The sequence below is a fragment of the Mycteria americana genome, chromosome 7, assembly GCF_035582795.1.
Source record: "Mycteria americana isolate JAX WOST 10 ecotype Jacksonville Zoo and Gardens chromosome 7, USCA_MyAme_1.0, whole genome shotgun sequence".
Lineage (NCBI taxonomy): Eukaryota > Metazoa > Chordata > Aves > Ciconiiformes > Ciconiidae > Mycteria > Mycteria americana.
Window position 1 is genome coordinate 3,159,505 of NC_134371.1, and position 14,478 is coordinate 3,173,982.

The 14,478-nt window shown below is 35.1% G+C and overlaps 1 protein-coding gene across 3 annotated transcripts in view; it reads left to right on the plus strand.

The window, feature by feature from the left end:
* SMC4 (structural maintenance of chromosomes 4) overlaps window positions 1-14,478 on the plus strand; it is a 43,364-nt gene that overhangs the window by 1,426 nt on the left and 27,460 nt on the right. The window contains exons 1-5 of one of the 3 annotated variants that reach the window (XM_075506812.1): window positions 44-251; window positions 848-1,043; window positions 2,174-2,352; window positions 2,965-3,156; window positions 4,951-5,127. In XM_075506812.1, coding sequence (XP_075362927.1) covers window positions 887-1,043; window positions 2,174-2,352; window positions 2,965-3,156; window positions 4,951-5,127 — 705 coding nt within the window. In that variant the 5' untranslated portion in view covers window positions 44-251; window positions 848-886. Of the gene's footprint in view, window positions 1-43; window positions 252-847; window positions 1,044-2,173; window positions 2,353-2,964; window positions 3,157-4,950; window positions 5,128-14,478 lie in introns of those variants that run through there. The other 2 variants (XM_075506813.1, XM_075506811.1) reach the window with 2 other exon arrangements.

Consider the following 14,478-nt stretch of genomic DNA (forward strand, 5'->3'; position numbering starts at 1 on the left):
TGACTTTCTAACCACGTCAGTTTTTTATCTTGTGAGAAGTAAACTTTCTCATGTCTGTTTTTCTGCGAACTAACTTTGCCACTTGCTGCAATTTAAACTCTTCGGAGAGAGTTTCGCTCCTGCAGTCGTCTTTCTTCTCATCGGTTGCTTTCTATTTATGCTTTTTGGGAGCTGTGCTGAAGTGCCAGCTGATGGACTTTTGTAATGTTTTGTTCTTGATCAGTTAACTTTAACATCACAACTAGACGAAGGTATTTTGTTTTGCTTTCTCTGTTCAATGTTGAATGCTGGCAGTAGTGGTTGAGTTATATTTTGTGAAGTGAGTGTGTCGATTTAAACTGTTTAAGAGTCAAGCCTTTGCTATAATTATGCAGGTCTTTTTGTTTATCTGTCTATATAAAATATATAGTCAACATGGACTGTTGAAAGTAAAATGTGTGTCAGGTCTGAAATGTGTATGTGAAGAGTGCTTCCAGAAGAGTATAGACAGATGGCTACTCAGTTTGTTATTGCGAATGTGTCTTTTAACTCTTTTGCCCCCAGCATCACGGTTGCTTTCTCTGAGCATAGTAACTGCGTTGAACATGGCTGTATGAGTTTTCAGTAGGTAGATTCGTGCAGCTTCTACAGATTAGGGTCGGTCTGTTGTTTTGGGGGGTGATGTGTTTTAAAATGTATTGTTATGAGGCTAAGCTTGCGGTTTTGTTTCAGATTTGGATTTTTGTCTTCAAAACACCTCTAGTCTTTAGTTTCTAAATTAGTCAAACATCTGGGCAAACATGTAGGTATATTCCTTAGGGGATTGTAGTTCAATGCTTAGATCACGGGGTTTTCTTGTTTATGTTAGCAAAGGAGATAGATCCCTTCAGTAGTTTGATTGCTTGGAATGGAAGGGGAACAGCCAACAGCGATCATGCCAAGCAAGAGGACCAAAACCTCTACAGCAGCCCATCGGAAAGGCAGAGAGCCCTTAGAGGAGTCCACCAGTGACATGGAAGTGGAAAATGAAGGTAACGGACAGCTTGGCAAAGCACCTCCACAAGGTAGGTCTGAATATTGTGGTTCTGATGGTGTGTGAACTCTATGATAGTGCCTGTTTAGCAACAACGTTCAGTTGAATTTACCAACTGTTCCAGAGAGGATTTGCTCTGTTCTCTTCTAGAAAGGAATATTGAAAGCCTCGACTCCTGGGAAGTTTAAACTGCTTTTAAAATGATAAAGGGGGCTTGCAAAGAGTTAAAGTGTTTGGACCAGTGATTTAGTACAAGTGCAAAAGCAATTTGTAGACTTTCTCCTAGTAAAGCCTATTTTATATTCCTGATCTGTAACATTGTGCTTAAGATTGTGGTACAACAGCAGGATTTTTCAAATTTATATGCAGCCAATGGTATGGGATTTCTTGGAATGGAATAAATGTCAAGTTTATTTACTTAACTCTTAAAATGATTTGACTTTCTTTTTTACGAAGCAGTGTATTTTCTTGAGTTGAGTTTTTGCTGAAAATGTCTGGAAAAACAGCAGTGTGTGTCATCTTAGGTAGCCAGATATGCAATTATTAAAGCAAGGTATTTGACAAATGGATTAGTATGTTGAAATTGGTGGCAAAAACTACTGTCTATTTGAAGAAAAAGTTGCTAGTAACTGTTGAAAAGCTGCTTTGCTTACAACTAGCTGATATCCAGGGGGCCAGTTTGTTTTCGTAACAAACTTCCTGTCTTTGCAGAGTAGTTGTGCTGTCATTACAGCTTTCAGAGCATTGTGCAGCGATCCCCAAATCTTGCAGAGTGACTTGTGAGCACGCTTGAAATGTGGCTTTGCACTTATTAATGAGAAAGGCTTTGCCTGTTTCAGATTTGTAGGCTTATTGTGACGGCTGTAGCTATTGTAATTGCAGAGTGCCTATTAAAGTGTATTAGAATAAGAATTACATAATGAAAGAACAAACCCACTAGTGAATCGATGGGACATCTGAAGTATCTGTCTTTAAAGATTCAGTTCATGGAAAGAAGAATTTTAATTCCACTTAGCTCATTTTAATAATTACAGGCAAAAGTATAGGTTTGGTTCATATAGAAATGATGTTTGCTTTTCCAGTTGAGCATTTTAAAAGGTGTTTAGTCATTGAGAGCTTATAGTCCTTTTTTTCTTTCTGTTTATTTTGGATGGTTTTTAGCAGTCTCAGATGAGGTGCTTGATAATCGAAGTTTAGAAGAGATTTTGGGTAGCATCCCTCCTCCCCCACCTCCAGCAATGACCAATGAAGCTGGTGCTCCTCGTCTCATGATAACTCATATTGTAAACCAGAACTTCAAATCCTATGCAGGGGAGCAAACTTTGGGACCTTTTCATAAGGTATCTTTCTTTTACCTTAAGCATTTTTTTTTTAATTAAGGTAAGACTTTGCTGTGTGTTAGTATTCCTTACTGTATTGTCATGTAAGCTTACCGCAAAATAACTGAAAAATATTTAAGTTTTAGAATTACTTATATAGTGATATTCTAAATTTTCATTACTGGACAGTAGAGAAAACAGTTAAGTGCAACTTTCTGATACTGTACAATTTTAATTTGTCAGTAAACCTTAAAAAAGCACACTTTTCTCTTTATTTCGTTTACTGGAGAACTTTTAGGGGTGTGTTTGAAGAATGAGAATATTTTTTAGTGCCCACAAGAGACTTACGTGGCTAATCATGAAACTTTCCTTGCGATCGTGCTTGCTAAATGCAGTATCGCTTTGAGTTAACAAGTTAAAATTTAGAAAGCTGAGCTGAGTTGAGGTGTGTTTTTTTTGTTAAAGAAGTTGTACTGCTTTACCTTTGGCAATAAAAACTAAGCTATCACATAGTCTGCAGTTTCATGCACTAGGAATAATTGTGGTTTAAACTGTTCACAAATGAAATAGGTGATGTACACTGGTCAGGATCTATTTCCCTTTGAATATCACTTTTTTCCTTCTATTATGCAGCGTTTTTCATGTATTATTGGGCCAAATGGCAGTGGAAAATCCAATGTCATTGATTCGATGCTTTTTGTGTTTGGGTATCGAGCACAAAAAATCAGATCCAAAAAACTCTCTGTGCTGATCCATAATTCTGATGAACATACGGACATCCAGAGTTGTTCTGTGGAAGTCCACTTCCAAAAGATCATTGACAAGGTATGTATGCTTCTATTCAGAACAGTGGAGACTTTTTTTTCTTTAAAGATTTGAAAACGTTTAATATTTGGTTATTTTAGTTTGAGCTGGGGAAAACTTCATAGCATGATTAGTTTTACGTTTGGGATATAAAACATCAGTTTAAAGTTAATTAGCTTAAATTCCTCTATTGAGTAGTGCAGTTCTTAAAATATTAGTAGGGATTCTTTTTTTATTTTCTCAGAGACTAATATCTGGTACATGTCCGTTTTAAAACTATTTAGAAATATGTAATAATCATTTTAAGAAGAAGTCGTTTTAAAGTGATCATCTGTTTTACCTTAAGTAAATAAAACTTATTTCTGAAATTAATAAGACCCCTAAAAATTCATAAGTCTACGTTTAGACATGTTATATATTCTTAAATTTACAATATGAGCGTATATATTAAGAAATAAAACCTATTTAAGCAAAACTTTTCAAACCAATTAGAAACTAGTTTAGGTTATCTAAATTTAGAAAAATATATAACGAATCTGAAACTTTCTCATTTACACTTTATATACTGTAAACATGCCTGCAATTTTAAAACAGATTTTTCATCAAAAATTCTGGACCTCATATCCTACCACTAAATATTTTTCAACCTGATATTTTGTTTGCATGAAATAGAAAGTGTTGGCACATTAAAAAAATATTTATTTTGCTTGCCACTTCATGTATTGATAAAAACTTCTGGACATTTTTGTTAATTTATTGCAATTACAGTGCAAGGAATTTATTTCTCTTATTTCATTTAAATTTAATTTTTGTGCACACATTGTAGCTGAAGTGTCTCAACTGCTGAGTTTGGGGTCAGGCAAAATAGTGGGAAATGTACATTGAAATTTCAAAAATTGTGTTAATAAAGTGGCAGTATATACAGCCTTTGAAGGAACTGTTTTAAAAGACAGACTTTTTTTTTCTTTGACTTGATATACATACACACATACCTTTTGCTTGTATTTATAATAACCAGAATCAAAAGTTATTAAATTTATTCTTTTTTTTTTTTTCACTTGACTTTGTATTAACATCTAGGAGCTAACTTTATGATCTAAAAAACTTCTGCATATACTAGATACCAATTTGATTATGCTCTTGGGGGTTAATCTGGGAAAGTGGTAGGCCAGTTTAAGTCTTTACAAGAAGCATGCATCAATTTTAACTTTTTAAAGTATAGCACCAGCTTTATTTTTGTTACTGCTTTGTAGGTAAGTCTGAGATCTTTTGAAGCTGATGATGTCATATTTGTCACATCTTTAATGTTTTGCTTTTTTATCTTCTACAGTTTCTCTTTAGAACTACTCAGCTAAAAGTAACTCCTTTTCCTAGCACTATAAAAGAGGAGTTTAAAATGCAAACAGTAGTTAGTCATTCAAGGCTTCCTAATCTAAAATTTAAAGGGTGAAATAGCACAGCCACTTTAAATTTGAAGTAGGCCTTTTACTTTGTGATTTGAAGCAGTGGTAAAGAGAATAAATTAAGTATTTTCAAAGCAATAGCTTGTATTAGAGGTGGGAAAGGCACAATATGAAGGCCATTAGGTTTAAATGATTTGGCGTATTTTTTGTCCAGTTCTCAAGGGGTTTTTTTGGTTTTTTTCCTCTCTCTTTTGAGATATGCAGCTTTAAGACAGTTCCCACTTCTACTAGACCTCAGAGTGCAGTTCACTTAAAACCTGAACATGATAAAACTTCTGTGCTTAATTGTGAAATATGAGGTAAGCCTGTGATATAGTAATTGTTTTTCTGGCTTTGTTTTTCCTCAAAACAGGAAGGAGATGATTACGAAGTCATTCCTAACAGCAATTTTTGCGTATCTAGAACTGCTTATAGAGATAATTCTTCTGTCTACCACATCGATGGAAAGAAAAAGACATTCAAAGATGTTGGTATTCTTCTTCGGAGCCATGGAATTGATCTGGACCATAACAGGTTCTTAATTCTACAGGTTGGTGTATGAATAAAAACAATTTTAAGTAAAGCTGTATTTCCAGTTACAGTTACAAAAAAAATACTGTCTAGGTTTTAAGTCTTGTATTTGAGGCCTTAAAGTACTCTAGCAGCACATCATGGTTTGTATGTTCTAATAAAGATGCGAATCATTATTTGCTGCTTTAGAAATTTAAGGAAGATAAACAGTTGAAGATACTAATATAAATTTTTCTATTAACAAATTTGCGTTCCTGACATGTGGATGAATAGAAGAGTTGTCATACTTGTTCCGCCCTAGCAGCACGTAAATATTGGTGTAGTAAAATAAACCTTAAACCCCAATATTATTGTGCTGCTTAAGCGTGGCAGAGGTTCAGCAACTCGTTTATACTTTAGAGAAAAGTGCATTAATATTAACTTAAATCTTAATGATTCTACTGTTACCTACGGCTCTCATATATAAACATGGTTTTACTGGAGAAGTATGTAAAGAAAAATTATCTGCATAAAAATTGAGTGCAAGAAAGCATATGAAGTGTACTTTTTGTTTACACTTGTTTAACAACTGTAGAGGACTCAAAAGAATGGCAAGTTTATAGCCAATTCAAGCTATGTTTTTAAAAGCTACAGTTTACAACCCATACTGTAAAAATAATCATAGAGTTTGTCAATATAATATCATTTATATTCATGTTTGACCTTAAAATTATAAGGCTTGCTGGCATATGTTTGCTGTTTAAAAGACAGGCTGAAGAGAAGCACACTAATTTTTTCTAATTTTAAATAATAATGGAGAATTTTGCTATGTGTCAAACAATTACTTAGTGTAAATTGAGTTAAAGTATTTGATGGAAGTATTTAAATATTAATTCAATTGAGTAACTATATCTGCAATTACCTGGAATTATTTCACTACTATTACTAACAGGTCCCAAATCTACTCTGAAGGATCATGGCCTAGAAAATTAGTGAACAGTGGGAGCCTCCCAAGGTCTGAAATTTTTCAACAGCGTTTATTTTAGGCCTGTTTTTGTCAAAGGAGCTTCCAGTTCCCCTCTTAAAAAAAAAAAAAAAAAAATTTTCTAGATAGGCCGCTGTGCTTGCTTCACTTCCTCAAGCCTTTTCGTGCAGTCCTTTTTTACGGTTACACCCACAAAAAGAGGATATATCTGTTTTGAAGTCTCCATGCCAATTAATTATTCCCGCCAACACTTTATTTCTGTATTTTCTGTTTCAAGATGGAACGAGGAGTACCTCCAACAAAACAACTGTAGTAAATACACTCTTTTGTCTATACAGTTGTTCTTAAGTGTCATTTTAGCAAAATTTCTAAAAGAGAGAGAATGCAGAGTCAAAGATTAAGCTAGGCAGAAATTATGGTGCAGAGATATCTAAATCTTAGTGTTAAAGAACTTGCCCTCCTACCGCTGGGAGGAGGGGAAGGGAACTTTTGGGAGGGAGTGTTGCTAAGCTTTTAACATTTATTTTATTTTTTCCCCAAAATGTGATTTGTTTTCTTTTCCCATTAACTGTTTCCCAGGAAGATATCAATGAGGAGAACATACCTTTTCCTAAAAGCTTGAGTTTCATGCTTTCCACCTGCACAAATAGGAAATAAGGGGGAGGTATAACCAATATTAAGGCATAAAGCAATGGTTCGCACCATTATTTTTTTTCTTTGATTCCACTAAACTCTTTGTGGGTAATGTATTATCATGAATGGCAGAGGAAACTGTACTGAGATTTTCTGTGTTTCTTTAATCCTTCTGACTGAGGCAAGGTCCTTTCTCTTTGCACGTAAGGTTTTGCGCTTGTTTAAAGTGAAATCTACTGATTTGGCGATTCAAAGTTGAGTACTTTCCGGTTGGGAAATGTAGCAATATTTGCCACATAGTGACAGCAGAACTTCAAAACTCAAATACTAAAAATTATAGTTAGAAGTAAATGAGACCAAGGCTAAGGCTGTGAACTACTATCACAAGGGTTGCCCCTTTTTTCCCCCTAATGTTTTTCAAATTAAGTTATTTAAAATTGGAGGGATAGGTAACAGGTTTATTTAGCTTTTGCTCTTCTCTTGTTATAGCTGAGCTAATATAGGCTACCCTAAGTTTAACTTGCTATCAAGTCAGCGTAATTTCTCTTTTTAAATGTTAAAAATCGCCTTGATTTTTGACGATATCAATAGGATGTAATTCAAATATTTCACTTGTAATATAGATTTTGGGCAAAAATGTTAATTAAGGATTATCAAATGCTGGTTTTGGTGTGTGACAGAATATTCACCAGTTAGTACTAAAGAAAAAGTTGTAAGAGAACATATCCTACACATAGTAACAAAACCTTTAGATACTTGATTATATCTTGCTAGCATAGTTAGCGTTACTCAGTGGAAAATACTGCTTTTTAGAAGACTACTTTATTTTTTTTGTTTATTCTCCCCACTTCACCCCCTATTTTGCAGTCTTTCTGACGTAGTGGATTTTGGTGCCTTTTAGGATAAAATTTGAAAGCTTAAGCCAGACTGAACTTTGTAAAAGTTGGGTAGGGCACGGTACAGGTACTTCTGCTGATGCCATACTGAAAACATTAAAATCAAACTTCTGATGACTTCTGTGAGTAACGTTACAAAAAACACCTGTGGAAAAACAGAATATGTAAGACTAATTGAGTAGTTCTGGAAGTATTACAAATTCTGTGCCTGAACTAGCTAGTTGGAAAAAAAAATCTTGCTTAAAAATGGTTTTGGTTACAATAGTATATTGCCAACAATTAACAGGAGGAGTTTGTCATTTTTGTGATCCTTAAGTTCTAACACTGCATATTTCATGTGTTTAATAAATTACTATATGCTTTTAGTACTTTAGGAATAGACAACTGTTAAGTGCATTTTTAATGAGCTTGCCACAGCCTGAAACTGCAACAGGAAAAAATACATCTTGTTACTTTTAAAAAAAAAAAAAGTATGCCAAGCACTGTGGTAAAATCTAGCATCTTGCTGCTATTTTTCTGTCTTCCTCACCTAATGCCCCAGCTTCAGTAATTTGTATATCTGTAAAGAACAACAAATAAAATTACTTCGCTTTTCTTGAAAGACTTACTTGGACCGTCAGTGTATGTATACAGAAAACTTGTGTGGGTTCTGTGCTCTGACCAGGCTGGGCAAAACTCAGAAGGTAAGTATGTTTGCTGTTGCTCAATAGTGACTCCTCTGAACAGGTTAAGCTTGAGGCCAGAAAAAAATCTCAGCCTCTTTATCCTGGCTGGTTTGCCTCTAAGCAATTATTAAATAAATGGGGAGCATTTGAAGGAATGTCAGTTTTGGACATTGCAGGGTAGGCATGTCTGGGGAGCAAAGCAAACCAGCTGTGGACAGCAACCATTAACGCCTGCTGAAATTGGCTTTTGCAGTCTTTCAAGGTAAGAGAAGCATAGTCGATATAAACTTCAAAAGGAAAGTGGAGTTTCATAGGTAACTCCCATTCAGCGACTTTGCAGATGAATCTTGTAGAAATGGTAATAAATGGCACAAGACTTGGAATTAATTTTGTACTAAAAGACACTATCACGGGACCAGACTTCTGTGAGTTGAATTCAATTTACTTTAGAAGCTACTTTCTTTCAAGTGAATTGAAATGGTTTTAAGTAAATTTTGTACTAATTACAGTAGTATTTCACTTAAATGTATTTGATAGACTTAATTAAAATATTCTCATGTAGTCTTCAGCAAGTATAAACTACTGCAGTGGTTTTATATGTATGTATTTTTGTAACCGATTGGAACGGCATTTTGTAATGTACTAAGTCTTATCCTATGGCAAGATGATGTTGCCAGAAAGGAAGTTTAGTCAAGTTTTTCACCTGCTGCTTTGTGGAAATAATGTAGGAGTCGCTCTCTCAGTGTATTGGAGAGGAAATGAGGGAGAGCAGATTTTCTTCTTGCTTTGAGATAAGCCAGAAGTTCCCAATTGTTGAGGTCTGCTTTCCTAATGAGGCACACCAACATTGGAGCTAAAGCACCGAGTGGAGCATGAGCTGAAAAGCTCTACGGGGACTATAAATGGCGATCTATGCTGCCAACATTGGTGGTGAAGAGAGTTTTGTTCTAGAAAGGTCAAGGACAGCTGAGCTAAAGTGGTAGGAAGAATTAAAGCAAGTGTGATAATATAATTAAGACCAGATTCTTTGAATATTATGTAAAAATAGAAGCCTCACACTGATTCATAAAGTACTGAATCAATTTCACTGTTTAAATATTACGCTTTATGCTGAAGTGAATGCAGAGCAACACAAGATATGCTAATATGTCTATGTGCAGTTTCAAAATTAATTCTCTTACATTATCAGAAAACTCACATTGGCAATTCATATGACTTTTATTTTGCAAATTGCAACATAACATTGTAACCAATGTTTATTAAGCTTTCTTCAGAAAAATAGGGAAATATGGAAAGTGGAGAAAAGCACTTTTCTAGGGGCAGTGTGTAATTGAGAGTGATCAATCAAATAGTTTAATTAGAACATACCAATAATCTTAAGTCAAACATTGTAGGTTGAGTTTGACAATAACTGACTTAGATTCCAAAGTGACTCTAGATTTGCACTCAATTTTTTATTCTTGTATTAAATACAAGAATGTCCTTAAGAAAGCTTCTAAAATTAGACAGATGTGCAAACAGCTTGACAAAGGCTACTTTTAAATTATTTCCAGAACGCAGAATAGTAGTTTTGTGCAAACAACTGAATGTTGTGTAACAGGCTAATTCTAAGTTTTCCCTCATCTTTGGACAGTAGTGGCCTTGTAGATTCGTGTATGTGCATTTATTACTCACTTGACTTTCTTGATTTCCCACCTAGCTTATAACCCTTTTCTTGGAAGGCAGAGAATGAAGTTGAATATTTGATACTTTTTCCCCTCCTGTATATTTGCCATCTGGTAAAATTGAAGGGTAGAAATGAGATATGACTGCAAGCATTAAGTAATAGCAACAATAATGTGGAATTGGAGGGAAAAAAAAAAACCAAAACAAACAGCAACCTGTTGTGGCTTACAACAAGAGCTGTATTACAGTCACGTTTCCAGGAGAAGAATAAGGTTACAGGAATATTGGTTATCTATGTACATAGCTTCCACTGCCTGTGTATGTAGAATTAGAATTCATAGTCAAAACTTTATATGAAGAGGGGAGTGTGGGCACACTGTCAAAATAAAGTCAAATGGAAATTACCATTATGGAAAATTGAAGATACACAAATTTAGCACTTATTTTTGCCATTCCTTACTGTACTGCTGCTTAAAAAGTGAGAGCTATCATTTTGATAAAGTAAAAAAGGCGAAGTGTGAGCACTGTCATGCTAGTCCAATAGAAGAAAAATAAAAAATGGGAGAGGGGTTGAAAACAGTGCAAGTAGTGTACAGGGAAATGGAAAGACTCGTCTCACATTGCTGCCTAGTGGCTTATACAAGATAAAAACGCAGTTTGGGTGCTGTTATATTATCAAGAAACTAATTACACAAAATATCCAGGAAAAATAGTTTTGTGAGGCAACTAGTGTCAGATGCAGAAACTAAGAATTATACAACTTCTAAGCTAACACTTATGAAGTGATATGACAGGTTGATATTCATTACTACTTTTCCTCTAATTTTACTGCCGATTGGCTTCTGCAGCAGTTATGAGTTCTGTCAAACAAACATGTAGAATTGGAACTGCATCAGAAAAGAGCCTGAACCTTAGTAGTAGTAATTTAGTATTAGAGGTATTCTAATGTCACTGTTCAAGAATGGGTTAGAATAGAAACCTTCCTTGGTCAGAAGGAAAAATAGTGATTGGAATTTCCCAAAATTAGTCTTGGTTTTTCAATCTTTTAAATCTCTGTAGAAAGACAGATTTATAGTAAACATTCTAAATGTTCTAATGTGGTTTCTCCTTCAAGCAAATCCATGGTGCCACTGGTTTCATTCTACTGGCTGCATAAGCCGTTGCTCTTCGTTTTGCTGATGATGCTAAGAAGTTGTGTGCGCTGTATTTTCAACTCCTGTAGCTGGCTGGTGAAATACTTGCAAAATCTGTCCACATTCCCCTTGCTCTGGGAGAAATGCTTCACTGTTTGAAAGAAATTGAAATATAGCTGTGCTCCATAAAATAGGACTAAAAATTCTAAACTTTACTGTTATTTTATTAAGAGAAGTTTGCCTTATGCCAGGTCAGTTCTGTCTAGCCTTTCATATTAAAAAGTTAAGAAAAGAATTGAAATTGGGTTATAATTTGGATCGATTGAGATTGATTTTCTTCAGTAGGACGAACAATAACAAATTTTGCCTATGGCTACTATAATCCTCCACAAAACTTCGAGTTAGAGGTGGCTACTATAACTGCAAGTACTGTTTTCTCAGCATTCTGGATATGCTGGCTACAACTCAGCTGTTTGCTTCAGTTCAGTGCTTAAAGGACAAGTTCCGTTGATCACCTGTTGCATATAAGGAAAACCCTATTTGTTTCAAAGTTCAGTGTGGTATGAATTTTCCTAATAACTTCAATAGCCCTTTTTTGAGAATAAATGTTCATGCTTAAACCACTTTAAAATTCAACATGTTTACATTAAATTTTTTTATACATGCATATATAATAATACTCTGTCACAAACATCCGAAGACCGTTAATCTTGTGATGCTTGACAAAGTTAAATTAAATTGTTCTGACCGCTGTCTACGTTTGCACATCACTTAAATGGGATTATGTAATACTGTAATGTTGCAAACAAATTCATTTAATCAGTTAATTTAGTAAGCAAATTGAATATTCATATTGACAGTATTAAGAAGTTACAAGATTATTGTAATTGTGCTGTAACAGGTGTTATGCTCGGGATTACAGTCTAGCCTGCTGATACCCATCCATCACTCAAAGATTTTTGGACTCAATAACAAAACTTCCTTTTATGAGTGTTTAAAAAGCCTTAAAAGCTAGTATGTCATCAAAAGTATGCTACCATTACAGTGAAACTAATAGAATACTGGTCTGAATTTTAAAAAAGCTGTGATTGCCTTGAAAATACTAAATATTATAGCCACAGTCATCATATCTAAAATTCTGCGATAGTTTAATGTAATCTTGAAACAAAATTATCTGTTTTGACCATAACCCCAGCCGACAGCTTTTTCTCCAAGTACTGTAACACTTCTGTTGCAAGGCAGGAATTAGAAATTGGACAGATTGTAGTAGCTAGGCTTATTTTACTTTTCATTACTCCAAATGTGGTAGCAAACGAATTCTGAAATGAAGCTATCGTCTTGTATTGATGCAGAACCACAGCTAGGTAGATTTGACATCTAGGTATGAGGGCGTAAATCCAAATGTGGAAACTTCAGGAAACTTCTTATGAGAGGAAAATATCCAGGCTATTACAGGAGATGCTCCCTATTGGCAGTAGGCTTCCTGTGTACAACTTGAAGAAATAAGGCAGCTTTGCTCCTGCCCAGCACCTCATAGGTGGAGAAAATGTAAGCAAAAAGAAAAGCTGCTTGTACAAAGGATTTGTCTAATTTACCAGTATCAACAAAATGTGTGATTTTTTTTTTTTAAGCCTGGAATAAATTGATAAAACATGTTGAAGTTCCACAAAGGGTTCGGAAGATTTCTTGTGTTCTACTTGCAACAGTTGAAGTGGGAAACTAAGACAAATAGGATGTCCTGCTCTCTAAGGTAATGCCTCAGTATGTTTCTCAGCCATGTGTAAAAACACGGAAGGTTTTTCCAATATATAGTATGCATCCTCTAGGCAGTATTTTCTCTGAAACTATTCCTCATGAGCAAAACTGAATGTAAATTTCAATTCAGTTAGATGTTATATTATTCAATTTTTTTAATTTGACTAGTGTTGAAGAGCTCTGCTACCAAAAACTTCTCCAAAAACTAAAACAGAGCAACTGCAGCAGAAAATTCCCCTCAAAAAACACCCAAACTACCCAGTACTCCCCCCGCCCCAGAGTGCAGTACATTTCCATCTACTGAATTCCAAGCTACAAAATTCCCTTGTTACAATATATGTTTTAATGTGCCCATGCTTTACTGTGCTTTAAAACTTGACGTGTGGGTTTTAACACTCAAAAGTCAGTCCAATTTGTTAGGTTGTATAGGATCATGGTAATCTATCCCAAGGTTTTCAGCACTTTATTTTAAAGCTTCAGATTAAGGCACCAGAAATTAAGTGGCAAACCAAAATCCTGGAAAATTGTTTTTAACTTACTTGCTGCTGTAATTATTCTGTGGAATGCTAACAAAGTAGATCTGCAAATGTAGTAACCGTTTAGTTGACCAAACTAATGGTGTTGCAAGACACTGTCTTCAAAAGTTATTTTTTCCCAAATTTTCAGGGATGAGAAGAGGAGGCAGTAATTGGTAAGCAAACATCTTTCTCTGTAGGTTCTCCAGAAACAACTAGTCATAATGCAGGCAAGTTTTCGCACCCAAAGAAAAAAGTATTGTTTCTTTCTTCATGAAGAGCGTTAAGGTTGCTGTCAGTAATCTTTCAATGTCAAAGGCTTTTTGCTAGCCCTGTCTCATTTCATACCAGAATTTTAAAATGGAATCTGACAGCTGTATTCTGAAACTCCATAATTCCAGTTCCAGCACTGTCACAGACTGAACTACTATTGTGCACAGCACAAATTACCATCGACTACAGTTTATCACCATTTGAGGCTGGATAATGTCAGTATTGGGATTAATGCATTATGCCATTCAGACTTCTTAGCTTTGGAATTAGTGCTTCAGTCCACAGACCCTACTCTCAATGTAAAGGAAGGCTGCTGGAACGTAATGCTACTGTCTGCCAAGAGCAACAAACTGGAGTTATCTGCAGAAGTGAGAAGTAGTGTCCTGTTTCAAGACTAGTGCTAAGTGTTGCAGAAAGGCAGCTTAATGAGCAGGTCACAACTTTCCTTTATCAAGCAGTTTGATTAAACCTTGTTTAAAATTCAAATCTTTATATGCCAGAAAACATTGGATAAACTCAGATTAAAAGCTTTCTGTTCTGAGAGGATCAGCTGGTTTTAGAAACGAATGTGTAATTTTAGAGAAAATAGTAGTTGCTCTAAGAAATGAGGTAATAGAGAGTTTAGGCATTTTATTGTCCCACCTTTTCAGGGCTACATGGGAGGTGAAATTCTTGCCCTTCACAAATTTGCTCTAGGAGGTTACATACAGCAGTGGAGTGTGGTTATTGAAGTAAGCTGCCTGCATTATTAGAGATGTGCTAGTCCTAATGAGAATTTAGCCTAACATGAATACAGAAGAGTGTGCATGCAACGTAGAGACTGCGGTTTGATGAATTCTGTCTGTAATAGATGTCTTACATTAAATGTACA